The sequence below is a fragment of the Triturus cristatus genome, chromosome 8, assembly GCF_964204655.1.
Source record: "Triturus cristatus chromosome 8, aTriCri1.1, whole genome shotgun sequence".
Taxonomy (NCBI): Eukaryota; Metazoa; Chordata; class Amphibia; order Caudata; family Salamandridae; genus Triturus; species Triturus cristatus.
In genome coordinates, this window is record NC_140591.1 from 1128542791 (window position 1) to 1128558983 (window position 16193).

Genomic DNA, 16193 nt, shown 5'->3' on the forward strand with positions numbered 1-16193 from the left:
CCTTATCTAGATGGGCAATTGAGCAGGAAATTGGACCAGCTATAGATAATATCACGAGGCTTGAATTAGACCAAGATATAACGCAAACTGAATTGGAAATTGCCCTAGCAGAACTCGCAACGGGAAAGGCAGCCGGGCCGGATAAAATACCCCTTGAGTTCTATAAAATTATGGGCAATAGTATAATGCCTCTATTACTCGATTTATTTATCGGGACTCAGGTAAGCGGAATTCCACCTAGATCTTGGCAAGAAACGAACATAGTAGTCTTCCCAAAGAAAGACAAACCGGCCCATCTTCCCTCGTCGTATCGACCTATCTCCCTTATAAATTCAGATTCGAAACTTTATTCTAAGATTCTGGCTAATCGGCTCAGGGGGGTCGTCGAACGCTTGGTCTCCCCGTGGCAACATGGCTTTATTCCGGACAAAGGTACTACAGATCACACCCGACGTGCTATTACGCTATTCGATGCCGCGAATGCTACGGGAGATCAGGTATCGATGATCCTCCTAGACGCCGAAAAAGCCTTCGATAGGGTATCATGGGCTTTCTTGTGGGCCATATTAGAACAAACAAATATTGGACCATGCTTTATGAAAGCTATTAAGGCAATGTATGTTTTACCTAGAGCAAGGGTAGTGGCAATGGGGCAAGAATCAGGACTCTTTGAAATATCTCGCGGGACTAGGCAGGGGTGCCCATGCTCACCTATCCTCTTTGCCCTCTATATAAACCCTCTTATCTTGAAATTGCTAAAATCAGAAGCTATCAAACCGGTAATATTGGGTCAACATCATACAAAAATACTAGCTTATGCTGATGATGTTGCAGTATTGACACCACAACCAGCTGAGGCTATACTTGCAATAGAACATATCACTCAAATATTTGGTAAGATATCTGGTTACTCCTTAAATAGGGATAAAACGATGGTTATATGTACCAATAATGTTAATTTTGCTGATTATAGAAGGGTCGATTCCGCTGTTTATTTAGGAGTTTGAATAACCGCCAAAATAGAGGAGATAATTAAGATTAATTACGAACCATTGTTACAGAAAATAAAGATAGATTTGAAAAGGATTGATGTACTACATTTATCGATCATAGGAAGGGGTAATTATCTTAAAATGAATATTCTGCCACGGATTCTTTATCTTTTTCGTGCGGTCCCTCTTTTAGTTGATGACATAATCTTAAGGGGCTTCGAATCCCATCTGGGTAAATTCATGTGGGGCTACGGGAAGATTAGGAGATCTACCAGGAAACTTTCCCTACCCGTTATTAGAGGAGGGTTAGCAATTCCGGATTTGAGCTTATACCTATGGGCTGCACTTCTCCAACAGATGAAGCCACTATTTGAGATAAGACCAACTGGAAATGAAGGAGTGACAAATTATATACCTTCAATATTTGAATTATCTATTGGAGAAAGGGCCAATGGCTTGTTAATCAAACAGATTGAACCCTCCTACTTTAAGAAAGTGAAATTTAAGGTTATAAAAAACGCCTGGTTTTTATGGAGAAAAATTATGAGATACATGAAAATATCAAAATATAATAGATATATTTCCTTATGGCATTCATCAATATTACCACCTCATATGTATGACACTATCTCTAGACTCTGGGAAAATTTAGGAGTATTAACGATAGGAGATTTTTTACTTACCCCACATGGGCCTAGATTTCAACAACTACAATCTAAATTTTCGATCCCAATGAATAGTGTATTTAAATTCATACAAATTAACTCAATTTTAAATTTGAAAGCCGCTGATATATCTTTGGATACTATCGCTTTAATTGACTGCATGTTGAGATCTAAGTCAAAGATTGGCAACTTGTATGATATTTTAATAGAAAACAGACAAGATGATCTGGAACCCACCAAAGTAGGTTGGTCTCGGAAATTAAATAATCCTAATGTTGATATTGATTCATCTCTGACCTTATCGACCCAGGTGTTTATGGCATCTAATTTGAAGGCTCAACTTTATAAAACCATCTTTGACTTATATTTTACTCCGGCCAAACTTCACTCCTGGGGGAAAAGGCCAACATCAGATTGTCCAAGGTGTGGTAGAACAGCAGCTAATTTAATACACATGATATATGAATGTGATAAATTAACGACGTTGCGTACAATGATTGCTGATTTTTGGCAGGAAGTGTTTGGGCACCCTGTAGCGGAATCACCTACATTATATATTTTGGGTAAAGATAACACACTCAACCATACTAAAGCAGAAGAAATTTCTCTTTTCCTCGGTACATCAGTGTATAGAATAATAATTACTGCCCGCTGGAAAGATATCGACCCTCCTAATTTTCAGATCTGGCTCTCTAGGCTTTTAGGGATGTGTAACCAGGAAATGGCGATTTTTGCCTGTAAAGGTATTAAAGCAAAAATACGTGGTACTGAAATTTGGAAACCTATTGAGGATTGGAAAAATCGATAATACAAATTGTATATAAATAAGTCTAAATTGGATGTAGCTAAGTCTTAATGTGCTTTCTTTAAATACCAGTATTATATTGTATATTGTATGTACTGAATTTGTTTTTTTTTTGGTTACTGTATTATGTTTCTGCAACTGTGATTCCCAAATAAACTACAATTAAAAAAAAAAAAAAAAAAAAAAAAAAAATGGGGGGGGCGTGGTTGACGCCTTACGAAGATGGCGGCTCTTCCCTGACGCTCCCGGAGTCGGGAGGACAACGCCGATTTTTTCTCTTGTAATTACGAGTACGAGGATGCCACAAAGTGTGGACAAGCTGTCTGAACGTCCGGAGCACTGAATTTTGCAGTCGCTATGTCAGTAAGCTGCATTTAATCCTCTTTAATTCCCTCGGAGGCTCCGTTTTCGGAACGGCCGCCATTTTGTTTTTTCGCCTGAGGAGAATGTAAACTGCTGACCTGAAGAAACATGCTGCAAAAGTGATTTTTCTCCCCTTTTGGCTATTATTCTGCTCAACTCTGGCTTTTGTCTTCATTTCTTCATCAACTTTGGATATTCTCAATGACATATTCCTGGAGAATACGAAAGGTGCGTAGTTTTCTTCTCCGATTCAGCCGCCATTTTATGTACGCACTTCACGAGAGTGTTTTTCTGTACTGTTCTCCTCCGATAACACAGTTCTTCCTCACTCATGGCTGTTCTTGATGAGGATTCTTATCTCAGATATTGAAATAGTTTGATGGAACTGCCTCATTTCCACGGATACGTCAATTCAATGACTACTTCTCTAACTCAGCTCAAACGCGCACCCCAATGAGGCTTCCTGATACTTGCTGGATCTGACAGTGATGTTAACCATTTAACTAGTGATACTCTCCTTCTGGGTCACGTCTCTGCCCCTCTCGCTCACCTGGACTGTTGGACTTGCCTCTTATGGGGAGAACGAAAGGCTCACTTGCTAAACATCCTACGCCCAGGTACACCCTTATCAAAAATTCAAAAGTTTTCACTGCCTTCTCTAAACTAGAGGATTCACTGTTATCCTCACAAGACCCCGCGGAGAATATGGATCCCTCTCCCTCGCCAGTACCTGCTGTGAAGTCTGTCACCAAACGTCTAAAGCACAATCCGCCTTCTCCTCCTAAACCTAACTCGCCTATTTCTATGGAAACACTACTGGAAGAAATCAGGGCCCTTCGTCCCTTTATGGAGGAAACAAATAATAAACTACAAGTCCTCACTGACACTTGGGCTCAACTTGATACACGAATTACCGCAGTGGAAAGTCACATGTCTTCCTTTGCGGACACTAACACCAATGTCTCTCACCTTCAATCTCAAGTGTCTGCCCTCCAACGCCAAGTCGAGGATCTTGAAAACCGTAATAGGCGGAACAACTTGCGTATTTATGGTCTGGTGGAGGGATCAGAGGGGTCGGACCCTCCTACTTTCTTTAAAACTTTTCTACCCAAGATTCTCCACATGCCAGAAGGCACCGCTCTCAACATTCAGCGAGCCCATAGGTTAGGGCGTCTTCCATCGAGTGCATCTCCTTCACAGAGGCCGAGAGGTGTCATTTTGTACTTTTTGGAGTACACGGACTTGCTAAAGGTTTTATCAGCGGCCAAATCCTCTCAACGAATCACCTGGTCCGGTGCCACTTTGTTTTTCGCTCAAGATTATGCCTAGTCCACAGCCAACAGACGTAAGGCCTTTCTTGATATGAGACCTACTCTTCGTGCCATGGGAGCACGTTATGGTCTTTTTCACCCCTGCCTCTTTAAGGTCACGTTTAATAACAAGACAACATCCTATGAAGACCCGCAGCAGTTGCAGAGTTTCATAAACTCTCACAGGACGGAGACCATGGAAGCTTCGGGACCCTCGTCGTCAAATATTACTTGATGTTCTGATGATTCTTCTTATGGTTCTTTCATTCATTGTTTCTCTCTATCATCGTCCCTCATGTATTCTTTGGTGTTCTTTGTAGTCTGGATAGTCTTCTTAATTTAATTTGAGTTGGTATCTAATCGTTTTGCTCTTTTTGAACTCCCCTGTTCCTCATCGCTTACTGTGCTAAATGGTTTTGAACGTTTTTGTTTTTTGTTCCCTCTCACATCCGTAGATATCCCATTTTACTGGCGTTTTCCCCCCCGTCCTCCGTCTGGTCAGCCTGGATGGGCTGTCTGTCTCGTGTGGCTTCTTCCCCTCCCCCTTGTTCTCTTGGATCTTCTTCATGTAAGTATGCCTTTTGTTCATATTCTACTTTTATGCTTTCTGTGCTGTTCTCTGTCACTGTTTCTCTTCTCCTCTTTTTCTTTTTCTCTTCTCCTTTTCTTTTCTTCCCGCTTCCACCTCCCTCATTCTACCCCCTTCTCCCCTTCTCTGGTCATTTGCAAATCCATATCCCTTGCTTCTGTTCCTTATCCCTTATCGAATTTCTTAATGCCATTGTTTTTAATCTTCTCCTCTCTTATCTCCTTCCTCGTATGCTTCTGAGCTCTCATTTCTCTTCTTTTTCCAATCTCAACCCTATTTATCGCATTGTATGTTCATGGTTTTTGAAATCAATCTCACCCAGCCAAGTTCAGAGTTATCACATGGAATGTTAAAGGATTGAACAATCCCATTAAAAGACAACGAGTTCTTTCCCACTTAGCAAAGTTAAAAACTGATGTTGCTTTCCTTCAGGAAACTCACCTTCCTGAGGCTGAAGCGGCTAAATTAAAAAGATGTTGGGTAGGTAATGTGTTTTCTTCTCCAGCTTTAGGTAAGAAAAATGGTGTTCTTATTCTCACTCATAAAAAGTTTAATGTATCAGTGATTTCTCAAGAAACTGATTCTGAAGGTCGTTGGTTAATTGTTAAATTACTTATTGACAAAATACCAGTGGTTTTCTTCAACGTTTATGCTCCAGTTTCAGTTGACAATGTTTTTTGGTTGCATATTTCTGATAAGTTGCTCTCCCTTACAGATGATTATATTGTTTTTGGGGGTGATTGTAATCAAGTTTGTGACCCCATTTTCGATAGGAACTCCCCAGTCAGATTTGTAAACAACAAAATGCACTCACAATTTGCTTCCACCATCCGTCAAAAGTCTTTAGTTGACATTTGGAGACTATGTCACCCTGAACTCTGTGAATATAGCTTTTTCTCCCCCCCCCACAAATCACAATCCCGTATTGACTACCTCTTTTTAAGTAAACCTCTAACGCAACACGTACTTCACTCAGAAATAGGGTCCATTTTAATTTCAGACCACGCCCCGGTTTCTGTTGATTTTGACCTTCTTCCTCACACCCCAGGCGCTGGACGTTGGCGTTTTAATAATTCATTACTTACAGATCCTAATTTTTCCAGCCAGTTCAGTTCTTTTGCGTCGGAATTCTTCATCATAAACACTACTCATGATTCCTCCCCTGCTATGATTTGGGATTCTTTTAAAGCAGCTGCCAGAGGCTTTATTATTAGCTTTGTTTCTCGGAAGAAAAAAGTTTTTGAGAAACAAGCGGCTCAATTGCTTGCCAAAATTAAAAAATTAGAATACGCCTACTACCACTCGTACTCTGAAGCTTCTTTGAAAGATCTTATCACTGCCAAAATTACCTTCAACAAAGCATCCACGGAAGCGGCTTCTTCTTATCTCCTGAAATGTAGTGCTCGTTACTATGGAGGTCAGAATAAAATGGGGAAATTACTGGCCAACTATCTAAAATCTCGGCGAGACAGAACTAGGATAGAGTCTCTGAAGAATTCCAATGGTGACACTCTTCTCAAGGATGAAGATATCTTAAATGAGTTTGTCTCCTTTTATAAAACTCTATATACCCCTGAGGCCCAACCTCTTCAATCTGACCTTTCCTCCTACTTCCAATCCATCCCTTCTCCTCCCTCGCAACATATTGATTTTGATTCACTGCAGTCAGATATCACACTAGCAGAAATTTCTCATGCCGTATCGGTTTTGAGGCGAGGGAAAACCCCTGGTCCTGATGGTTTTACCATTGAATTCTACGAACACTTTTCGAAACTCCTCCTCCCACAACTTCTTCTTTTATTTACTTCTTTTATCGCAAATGAATCATCTCAAGGTACCTTCCAAGATGCTATGATCTGCCTAATCCCCAAAGAGGGCAAGGATTCCTCTTTCTGTAAAAACTATCGCCCGATATCTTTAGTGAATACGGATTATAAAATTTTTGCTAAAATTCTTGCCTTACGTATTGACCCAATCTTACCTGAGCTTCTTGGCCCGGAACAATCGGGCTTTGTAAAAGGTCGCTTATCCTCTGATAACTCCAGAGTCTTTTTTAACATCCTTAGCAAGGCCTCTTCCTTAGACTACCCGCTTGCTGCTATAGCTTTAGACGCCGAAAAGGCTTTCGATAGGATTGGCTGGGACTTTATGTTCCGCGCTCTTCAATGGATAGGGTTTCCCTCTAAGTTAATTTCCTTTATTTCTCTCTTATACTCTGGTCCTAAAGCGTCTATTTTTGCTAATGGTAAAGTCTCCGATTATTTTTCTCTTTCAAGAGGTGTACGGCAGGGTTGCCCCCTATCCCCTCTCCTATTTGTAGTGGCACTGGAGCCTTTCCTTACCAAAATTAGACAGGACCCCCTAATTACAGGATTCCATTTAGGCACCCACCAAGTCAAAATGTCTGTTTATGCAGACGATATTCTGTTATACTGCTCCAATCCCGATACTTCCCTTCCTCCTTTCCTTTCCCAAGTAGATGCGTTTTCAAAACTCTCAGGATACCGCCTAAATCGTGATAAATGTGAAGTCTTACCCCTCAATGTTTTGTGTCTTAAACACTTTTTTGATCATACCGGTTTTTCCTGGCAATCCTCTAAATTAAAATATTTAGGATTATGGTTTTCCCCGTCTATCTCCGAAACTCTCAAACACAATTTTGACTACATTACTAAGAAGCTAAAGGACTCTATTACTAAGTGGCACCCTCTTTTTCTCTCCTGGTGGGGTAGGTTAGACTCCATTAAGATGATGCTTGCTCCCGTCATTTTATATTCTCTCTCAATGATTCCTGTACACATCCCAGATTATTACTTTAAGACATTAGACCGCACTTTACTAAAATTCCTCTGGAAAGGTAAACCCCCTCGGATAGCCTTATCTACTCTCAAAAAAGATAAATTAAATGGTGGGCTTAAGTTTCCTGACTTTAAATCTTATCACCACGCATTTTCCCTAAAACAAGCCTCTTCATGGCTTTCTTCGGACCTTCCTACCTATCCTCCTATTTGGCTTCGCATCGAGGAGTTTTTTACTTCCCCCTTCGCCTTCTTGGAATCCCTTGCCTTCTCTGCGCACACTTCTTCTTTGCGTCATCCTGTTATCTCTCACACGCGAAAACTTTTATCTCCTCTCCTACCAGCCTCTTATCCTTCACGTGACTCACTCTCTCAACAACCTATTTGGCATAATAAGCTACTACGTATTAAAAATCGTGCTTTCTACTGGAAGATATGGCACTCCAAGGGCTTGAAATGGATTTCCCAACTCTTAATGGATGGTACACCTCTTCCCTTCTCAGTCCTCAAATCTGACTTTGCCCTTCCTAATTCCTGTAAAAAGCAATATGACCTTCTGCTTCCCTCTCTTCACCAATATCTCTCATCGCTCCCACCCTTTCCAAATCTCCCTACAACTTGCTCTACCTTGTTTCCTTTGATAAACGCTTCCCCTTCTGCATCTTCCCTCTACAATGGTCTCTTATCTTTGGTAACGCGGTACAAAACAAAGACTGAACTGGCATGGGAAAAAGATTTATTACAGTCCTGGCCTGTCCCTTTGTGGGATAAGCTGTGGTTAAAGATTCATAAAACTTCGCGGGCGGCCAATACCACTCAGACTCTTTATTTTGTATATCACCGCGCATTATACTCACCCGCACAGTTGGCTTCCTTTTCTTCCACCACTTCATCACACTGCTGGTCCTGCCCATGTTTAAAGGCTGACTTAAAACACATGCTATTTGATTGCCCTAACATTGCTAAATTCTGGCTCTTAGTTTGGTCTCAAATTAACAAGATATTTAACACTAACGTTCCTTTCTCCCTTTCAAATATATTTCTTGGTTCTCTATCCCCCTCATGGCCTCATCCTTCACCACATTGTCAATTAATAGATTTGTTAGTCGCTATAGCCCTACATCTAATCACCCTGAATTGGAAACACGCGGATAAAGTCACTTACAGAGCCTGGTGGAACGCCATCTGTTTTAACCACAGACTTGACACCAACTATGTTACCCCTTTATCACTAGCAGTTAAAAGGGATTTGTTATGGCTCCCTCTCACTACATATTTATCTGCTTCCCCCCCCCCAAATACTCCCACTACTGTTATTGTGAGAACATCGGACGATGTTCGCAAACCGCCTTGATTTAATTTCGTTGTCCTTTGTTTGAATAATTTATTATTGTTCTTGTATACTGTACTTCTCCCATCACATCACTATATGCGATTTAGAGTTTCACAATGCATGCAATGTAATGCTTCATTTTACCTCTTTTGTTGCCCTTGATTGCTCTGAACTCTCCCCAACGAATTTCCTTTTGCTTCCTCCCCCTCCCTCCCCCTCTTTTCTTTTTCCCTCCCCTTTTTCTTTTCTAGGTCACCATGTTTATTGTACCCTTGATGCTTAATATCCTTTATTGTTCATAACATAAGTACTCATGTTCTCTGACCGGATTTTCATTGTGTATTGTATTTTCTTGTTGGGCTCAATAAACTTAAACTTAAAAAAAAAAAAAAAAAATGTCACCCATTTTCTTACGTGTAAGCATCAGATAGTTACAGCTTTCTGTGACTCAAAATGCAAGGCATATTAATGTTTTGGACTACGATGCTAGAGGAGCCCAGTCACCTACAACATTTTAGAGTCTGAGGGAGTATGAATTCGAATTTGTATAGGATGTTGGATCAGTCAAGCAGTATTTTGTGCTGGTTAAAATTATCATTCTCCTTGAAGGAATCATCTGCTCACATTCATGCGACAAGTGTCAAGCACACACGAGAAACATGTGACTACTTTTTAGTGATGAAAGGCGTCCATTGAAAGTCGCAGACAACAACTACAAGACAAATATTGAAGGTAAGGGTAACCTGCTTACCTCAAGCATCAGCTGAGTGAACTCCTCATTTCCAAGAAAGGAAGGCTTCCAGAGCTCCTGACTATCACAGATCTTTGTCTTAGAAGATACTTATAAAAAAACACAAAGGAAGAATTAAGATTGGAATCCATATACAACATTTAGTTAATTGTGTGAACAGTGGGAAGCTTTTGATGCTACAGTGGACGAGTGTTTCATTCACATCTTTGTCTTTTGTTGCCACTAGGGAAATGCTTTCCGAACCTGGGCCCATGATTATGAAGTCTTTGTGTTGCCCTTCGGTAATATTTACAAAGCCACACAATGCCTGATGTGTGTGGCCTTGCCTGGCTTTGTAAAGAATGTAACGCAAGGCAGCTACTTGCGCTGTGTCAAGTTACATTTCATCTTGGGAGGCTTTCTATGGGTGGAAATTGGCCTTCCCATGCATCCATTCATGGCTTGTGGCACATTACCGGATTTACAAACACTTATAAATCTGGGAATGCATAAAAATGCTGAGCCCCCCCAAGTTAGGTGTAAAGAGAAGAAATATCTTTATTTCTCCTCATTATTTCCTCTTTCCACTTGTGCTGCATTCTGTAGCTCACATACAAAGAGGGAGATGACTCTATGGATTGTTTTTGTTCAGGAAGGTGTCACTTGCTGCACAAACACAATCCTGCCTGTAACGCGGGAACCCTTTCACTATCGAGCAAGGGTGCCTGCGTTAGCGCTAGACTGCACACAGTGCACCAGCGCAAGAGACAGCAGAAATGATTCATATCATATGCAAATCTGGAGCATTGCTGCTTTCTCCTTTTCACTGCAACTTTGCTTGCTGCCCTGCATTGCGGGAAAGTTTACTAATTGTACCCCCTGATTCCCAATCAGAAATAGGTTTGAGGCCACTTGATGGATGTCTTACAAGTTTAATGGTGTAAGACACTTCCACTGAGGCTTATATAATATGCAACCTCATTAATGTACTGCCCCAACAAGCAGCAAGAAGAAACACAATCCCAGGAGGCCAGACAAGGAGTGTCCCCTGAAAACCTCCTTTCAGAACTATCAGTCGTTTTGCAAACCTACCTTTTGCTGTGACTCTGCAAGTCACAGGATCGATTCTCCCTCAGATTCAATTCCTAAGTTTTAGGGTTACATAAGTGCCTTTTGTGTTTTGTAAAATTATAACTTTATGAGTGCCTCTCAGAAAATCTCTATCTACCTTTGCCACAAGACTTAAGATGTTATTTAGCCAAGTACCAACACTGTGTCCCTGCAATGATTGAAAAAAGTGTCCCCACATGTCTCTGTGGTAACAAAATGCTGCTGCTTGATATTAGTTGGCTGCTAACAGCATGGCTATTCTTGTGTGAATAATACCAGATCAACCTTTTTCTGCGCAAAATAGAATTAGAACAACAAAACAGGTGGAAAGTGTTATAAAACAAAAGCAGACAAAATGTTCATAAGCGTGACCCCTGGTTAGAGAGCTTCCCAAGCCTAGGTGGATGTATTGGGATTCAATTTAACCCCTTCGCCGCGGCGGGAATTCCGCCGCGGCGCTGGGGGGGGGGGGTTTGGGGGCACTGCGGTGGCGCCGTGCTCATGACGGAACCACTCCGTCATGAGCACACGGCACCCGTGGCTCATGATGGAGTGGTTCCGTCATGAGCAGGGAGGGGTTAAGTTGGTATCAAATGTAAATAATGTTATTTACAAAGAAATATGTATTTACTAATATATTAACAATAGTTTGGACTACAATATTTTTGCAGTCAATAATATTGTTGTGCCATGCTATATTTGCCTTCCATATTTTGACATACAACGCGGCCATAATAGTAACCCTGGAAAAATGATGCTCTCCTTAGAATAAAGTGGTCATGCGGAAACATGTGTTGCCGTCCCTGGTGTAATAGTGAGCCTGACCTAATGATGCACATGCTTGACATAGTGGGAGCATCTGGGGCATGATCTTGGCTATCACTGTCATAATGGTAGTGCTGTCGTAACTGTGCCCTCCTTGACAATTGTGGGCATACTTGGCATATTTGTGTGAGTGTGAAGTAGAAATACAAGAGCTTTCTGCGACAATTGTTCTCATCCCCCAAAGTACAGAACGCTCCAGTGCCATCAAGCAACTTAAAGCAGCCTATGTAAAATCCATCAAGAGAATCAAAATTAATGAAGGTGGCAAAAATAGGCAATATGTCACAAAACAACTGTAGCAAAAGATTTTTTTAAATGCTGATACTTAGTGGGGATATGCTCATTTTCAAACAGGCCGGCCAAGGACTATGACTTTCCGTCTGATATATGAGAAATGTATCTGAAGTCTCTCTATGTGGACCATGATTCTCCAACGTGCACACTAACTCCATATGTCCACTGTGAGATGGAAATATCCGAGAAGCAGCTCGTATCATTAATAGCTCAAAGTAAGAATTCCCAGGCCTTCTAGATGCAGAAGGGAGACCTATTTCCTAAATTTCTGTTATCACACTTAACCGACTGGATAGCAATTTATAATCTGCTGCCGTTTTATCAAACTGGATTTAGAGCAGGATGTGCCAGCATAGACAACATGGTTGCACTGACACTCCTCATAGGTAAGGCACTACACTGCGGAAGATCACTTTATGTCTGCTTTGTGGACTATACTTCTGCATTCGATAAAGAAAACTGCAATCTTCTATGGTCAACGCTTGTAACTTTGAGCACTGACGATACCCTGTTACACCTGGTTATTGATTTCCATTCTTACTCCTGGGTGCAAATCAAAAAGGTGGATACGTTTGCCAATTAACCTAAAATTACCATCAACAATACGCTTAATAAATTGCTCTTCTGATTATACTTTTCCTTTTTAGGCAATTACATACAAAAACCCGAATTAGTGCCACCAAAATACAGCAATTGCGCTGTTAGTTATTTAGCATATGCAGATGACCTTGCAATCTGTTCCCAGAATCCAATTGGTTTACAGCATCAACCCACAGCACTGAATGAATTCAACCAAATCAATGGTTTAACAGCCAATATCAGTAAAAAAAGAATGATATCTTTTGGTGGGAGATCACAGAAATTCAAATAGAATTTAGGGCACAATACAGTGGAGACAGCAAATTCATGTTTACTGGGGATTTCATTTGGATATGCAACTATCTTCAGTGCAACACATAGATAAGCTAAAACAAATCCTACCACTGTAAGAAAATCTTTGAAAAGATGTTCACAAACATATGGAGGACGTGCTATGAGGTCCATTATAACTACCTTACATGCTAAATTGGTTACAATTTTGACTCATGCCTCAATAGTATTAAATGAGAAGAAGTTGAATAAATTAAAAACGATTTTTATTCAAAATGTTTGTCATCTATTTAATCCGCAAGGATCAACCCCGCATGCAATAATCAGAGTCGAACATAGGGCCTGATTACAAGTCTGGCGGTCTTGCGACTGCCAGACTCGCAGTGGCACAGGAGTGGCAGTACACTGTGTCGTCAATTACGACTTTGTAAGTTTTATCGGCGGTGCCGCCGGCTGCATCAGGAAACAGTCGTTCCCTGGCAGTGGAGCAGGAGTGTCACTAAGTATTATGCTGAGCAGGGACTGGGGCAGTCCTGCTTAGCATATTTTGAGTTCCTGAACCGCCAGCCTTTTCATGTTTTCAAGGCAAAGCCATGGGAAAGGCCAAAGGACCTCCAACCGTATTACGAGTTGCACTTTTACAACTCGTAATACGACCGGCGGTCCATACACAGATTTGGCGCAGCGGAGCCGGCGGTGAACCAGCGCCACTGCGTCAAACTCGTAATTGGGCCCTAAGCCTTCCGTCAATTGAGGCGGCCTACCTGACTCAAAATTTGTATTATTTTTGCGACTGCTCCTCCGTGAACACAGATTCTTTGAGAGACTTGATTTATCAATAGCGGACACTCAGTTCTAGGACTAGCCTGCCTTTTTCCCTTGCCCACATTACTGCTGCTCTAAAAGATCACAACTTGACATCAGCATAGGATCTTTTGAAAATGTCGAAGTACACTTGCAAATACGCTTTTAGGTAAAGCCTACAGGAGTACTTCCGAATAAGGGATTTACAAAAAGTATCATACTACAAACATATGGGGCTCCTTGTGGAATCCTATTTGCGTAATCGGCAGTACATTAACCCGAACTTAGAGGCAAAAATAAAAAATAAATCCTAAGATTTCTCTTACTCTACATCCATCTGTGAAAGAGTTGGAGGGTTCTTGGAATTTTCGATCCCGTATTTCCAATTGTAGACTCTGTACTACCCTAAAGAAACTCTTGAACACATATTGGGCCTGATTTTGATGTTGGTTGCAGTTGCCTCTGAGCGACACCGTTTCGGTGAGGAAACCGCTTGACCATAGGTTGACGGTTTTGCACACCTGATTACAATGCGACCGCTCATGGTGCAGTCACAACTCCCATTTCTCTACGGGAGCTTGTGCGGTGGGCGGAAACCGGCTGCAGCATAAGCTCCCATTGAGAAATGGGAGTTTGTGAAAATCCCTGCACTGTGTGGCAGGCACCGTGGGCACCATAGGTGCCCCCTAGGCCCCTAAGCCCAATGTCGCTTTCTGACAGCCTTTCTATGTCAGAAAGTCCGACATGGAAAGGCTGTCAGAAACCAACATTGTATTCCCGATGGCGGAGCCGAGCTTGGCTCCGCCGTCGTTGAAGGGATTACTATATCGCTCCTGTTCCGGCAGGTTCTAGGAGCGGAATCCCCTTGCGGTTTTCCCTCTGACCGCCATAATCAAAATATTGTGGTCGGAAGGAAATCTCAGGATGTCGGGCCATAAATGTCTTTGTTCAAACTAGAATCATAGTCGCAGCAAATACTTACTACCATCATTTAGGAAACTATCACTGCGGAGAGTAAAGGAGGCTAGTACAGCATGTTTCTCAACACAATCAGATATTTATATTAGAAAGCTGATAAGATTTATGGATATAACCTATGAAAGACTCAAATTAAAAAACATTGCCACTATAGAGCACATAAAGGCAAATGGATAATTTTCTTAAATATACATATTTTAATTGACCACTAATGCACTTTAGCATTTGAGGAGCATTAGACCACCCCATAAAAGTATTACTAAAGTTGACGTTTCATAAAGTAGGTATTTTTGTAGTCAAGTGGAATAGATTATCATTTACTTTTTAATAATTTTTGATGATCTTAAAGTATATTTGAATCCCTTGTATCTACTTAATGTAATGATGCTTCATGTTTTTATACAATGTTTGTTTCAACTTAATGGACATTGTAATAAGTTTTTAAAAAACATACACAATAAAGTTTCATTCATATTTGTGACTATCCATGGATAATAGAATCCCTGATTTATTGGTCCCACCCTTGATATTTTTGGGCATTCGTAACTTGATTATGGCTTTATGTGGTGAGTGGTGGTGGAAATCTCTGTCATATGATGACCATCCCAGGCATTTTATGATAACAATTTGGATGCACTTACTAATCCTATGCTTCAAGACTTTTTGGACCTCAATACGATGCTGGTTGGACAATTGTCCGACTAGTATCATGTAAAAAACTGGACCGCCCAACAAGGAATCGGCGGTCCCGCTTGCCTCATTAGGATGCGGCCGCCTTCACGGTGTTCTGAAAATGCATATTTCCTATAGCGGCTTGTACTGTGGGCAGCAGCACAAGCCGCAATAGGAAAATTACACTTTTCAAACATCCATTCACTGTGTGGCCGGCGCCATGCATGGTGCCTGCCATATGGTGCGTGGATGTTTGGGGTGCCCCCAGGCCTCATAGCAGAGGCCGCAGGGGGACGAGGGCCCTGCTAGGACCCCCAAAGTCTGTTTCCGACTGCTTTTCTAGAAAGGCTGTAGGAAACATGCATCGTAATCCCCAGAGTGGTACCTGAGCAGGCACTGCCTCCATTTTGGGGATTACGATCCACACTTTACCTCAACGGGCTCCCTAAACCCGTCAATGGTAGAGCGGATTCCTCCCGCAAGCACCGGTGTGACCGCCTGTATCCTAATATGGTGGTCGGACTGATGCCTCAGATGCCAGGCAGAACGCCACCGACGAGCAGATCTGGAGTATTCCATATAAAAAAACTGCGCTCCATCTAATCGTAGGAACTACGTAGGGTTCCCTGCTCCCTAGTGCATAATTTATATGCCACTCTAAGCCTGAAAGGGTGAAATTCATCATGTTAAGTGATGTCCACTAATGTCAGTGCGCTGTTTTCATCTGTCAGATATCAGATCCTGTAGATGTGGTGCTTTTTTTCTGGCAGCTGGTCGCTAAGCACAGTGCCCAGCCTCTTTAGTCCTGGGAGTGTGAGAGGTAAGTCTCGCTACTTGCTGCTTTCAGGGCATATGTCAACGAATGTCTGTCCTTCTGTAGTGAACCCACAATTTAAACGGCACCGTTTACAGAGCTTTTGATAAGTTTCATTTACGTGACAAACGTGATAAAATAGATTTTTAACAAAATATTTGCAATTCATTTTCAGTGGAGAAAATGTAGCAGGATGCATACAGAAGGTATATTCACAATAGATCAGAAAAATAACAAATTC

The 16193-nt window shown here is 41.5% G+C and overlaps 1 protein-coding gene across 2 annotated transcripts in view; it reads right to left on the reverse strand.

The window, feature by feature from the left end:
• NPAS2 (neuronal PAS domain protein 2) overlaps nt 1–16193 on the reverse strand; it is a 491193-nt gene that overhangs the window by 304765 nt on the left and 170235 nt on the right. For both annotated transcript variants that reach the window (XM_085622764.1, XM_085622765.1), the window contains exon 4: nt 9607–9695. In XM_085622764.1, the coding sequence (XP_085478890.1) occupies nt 9607–9695 (89 nt within the window). The remainder of the gene's footprint in view (nt 1–9606; nt 9696–16193) is intronic.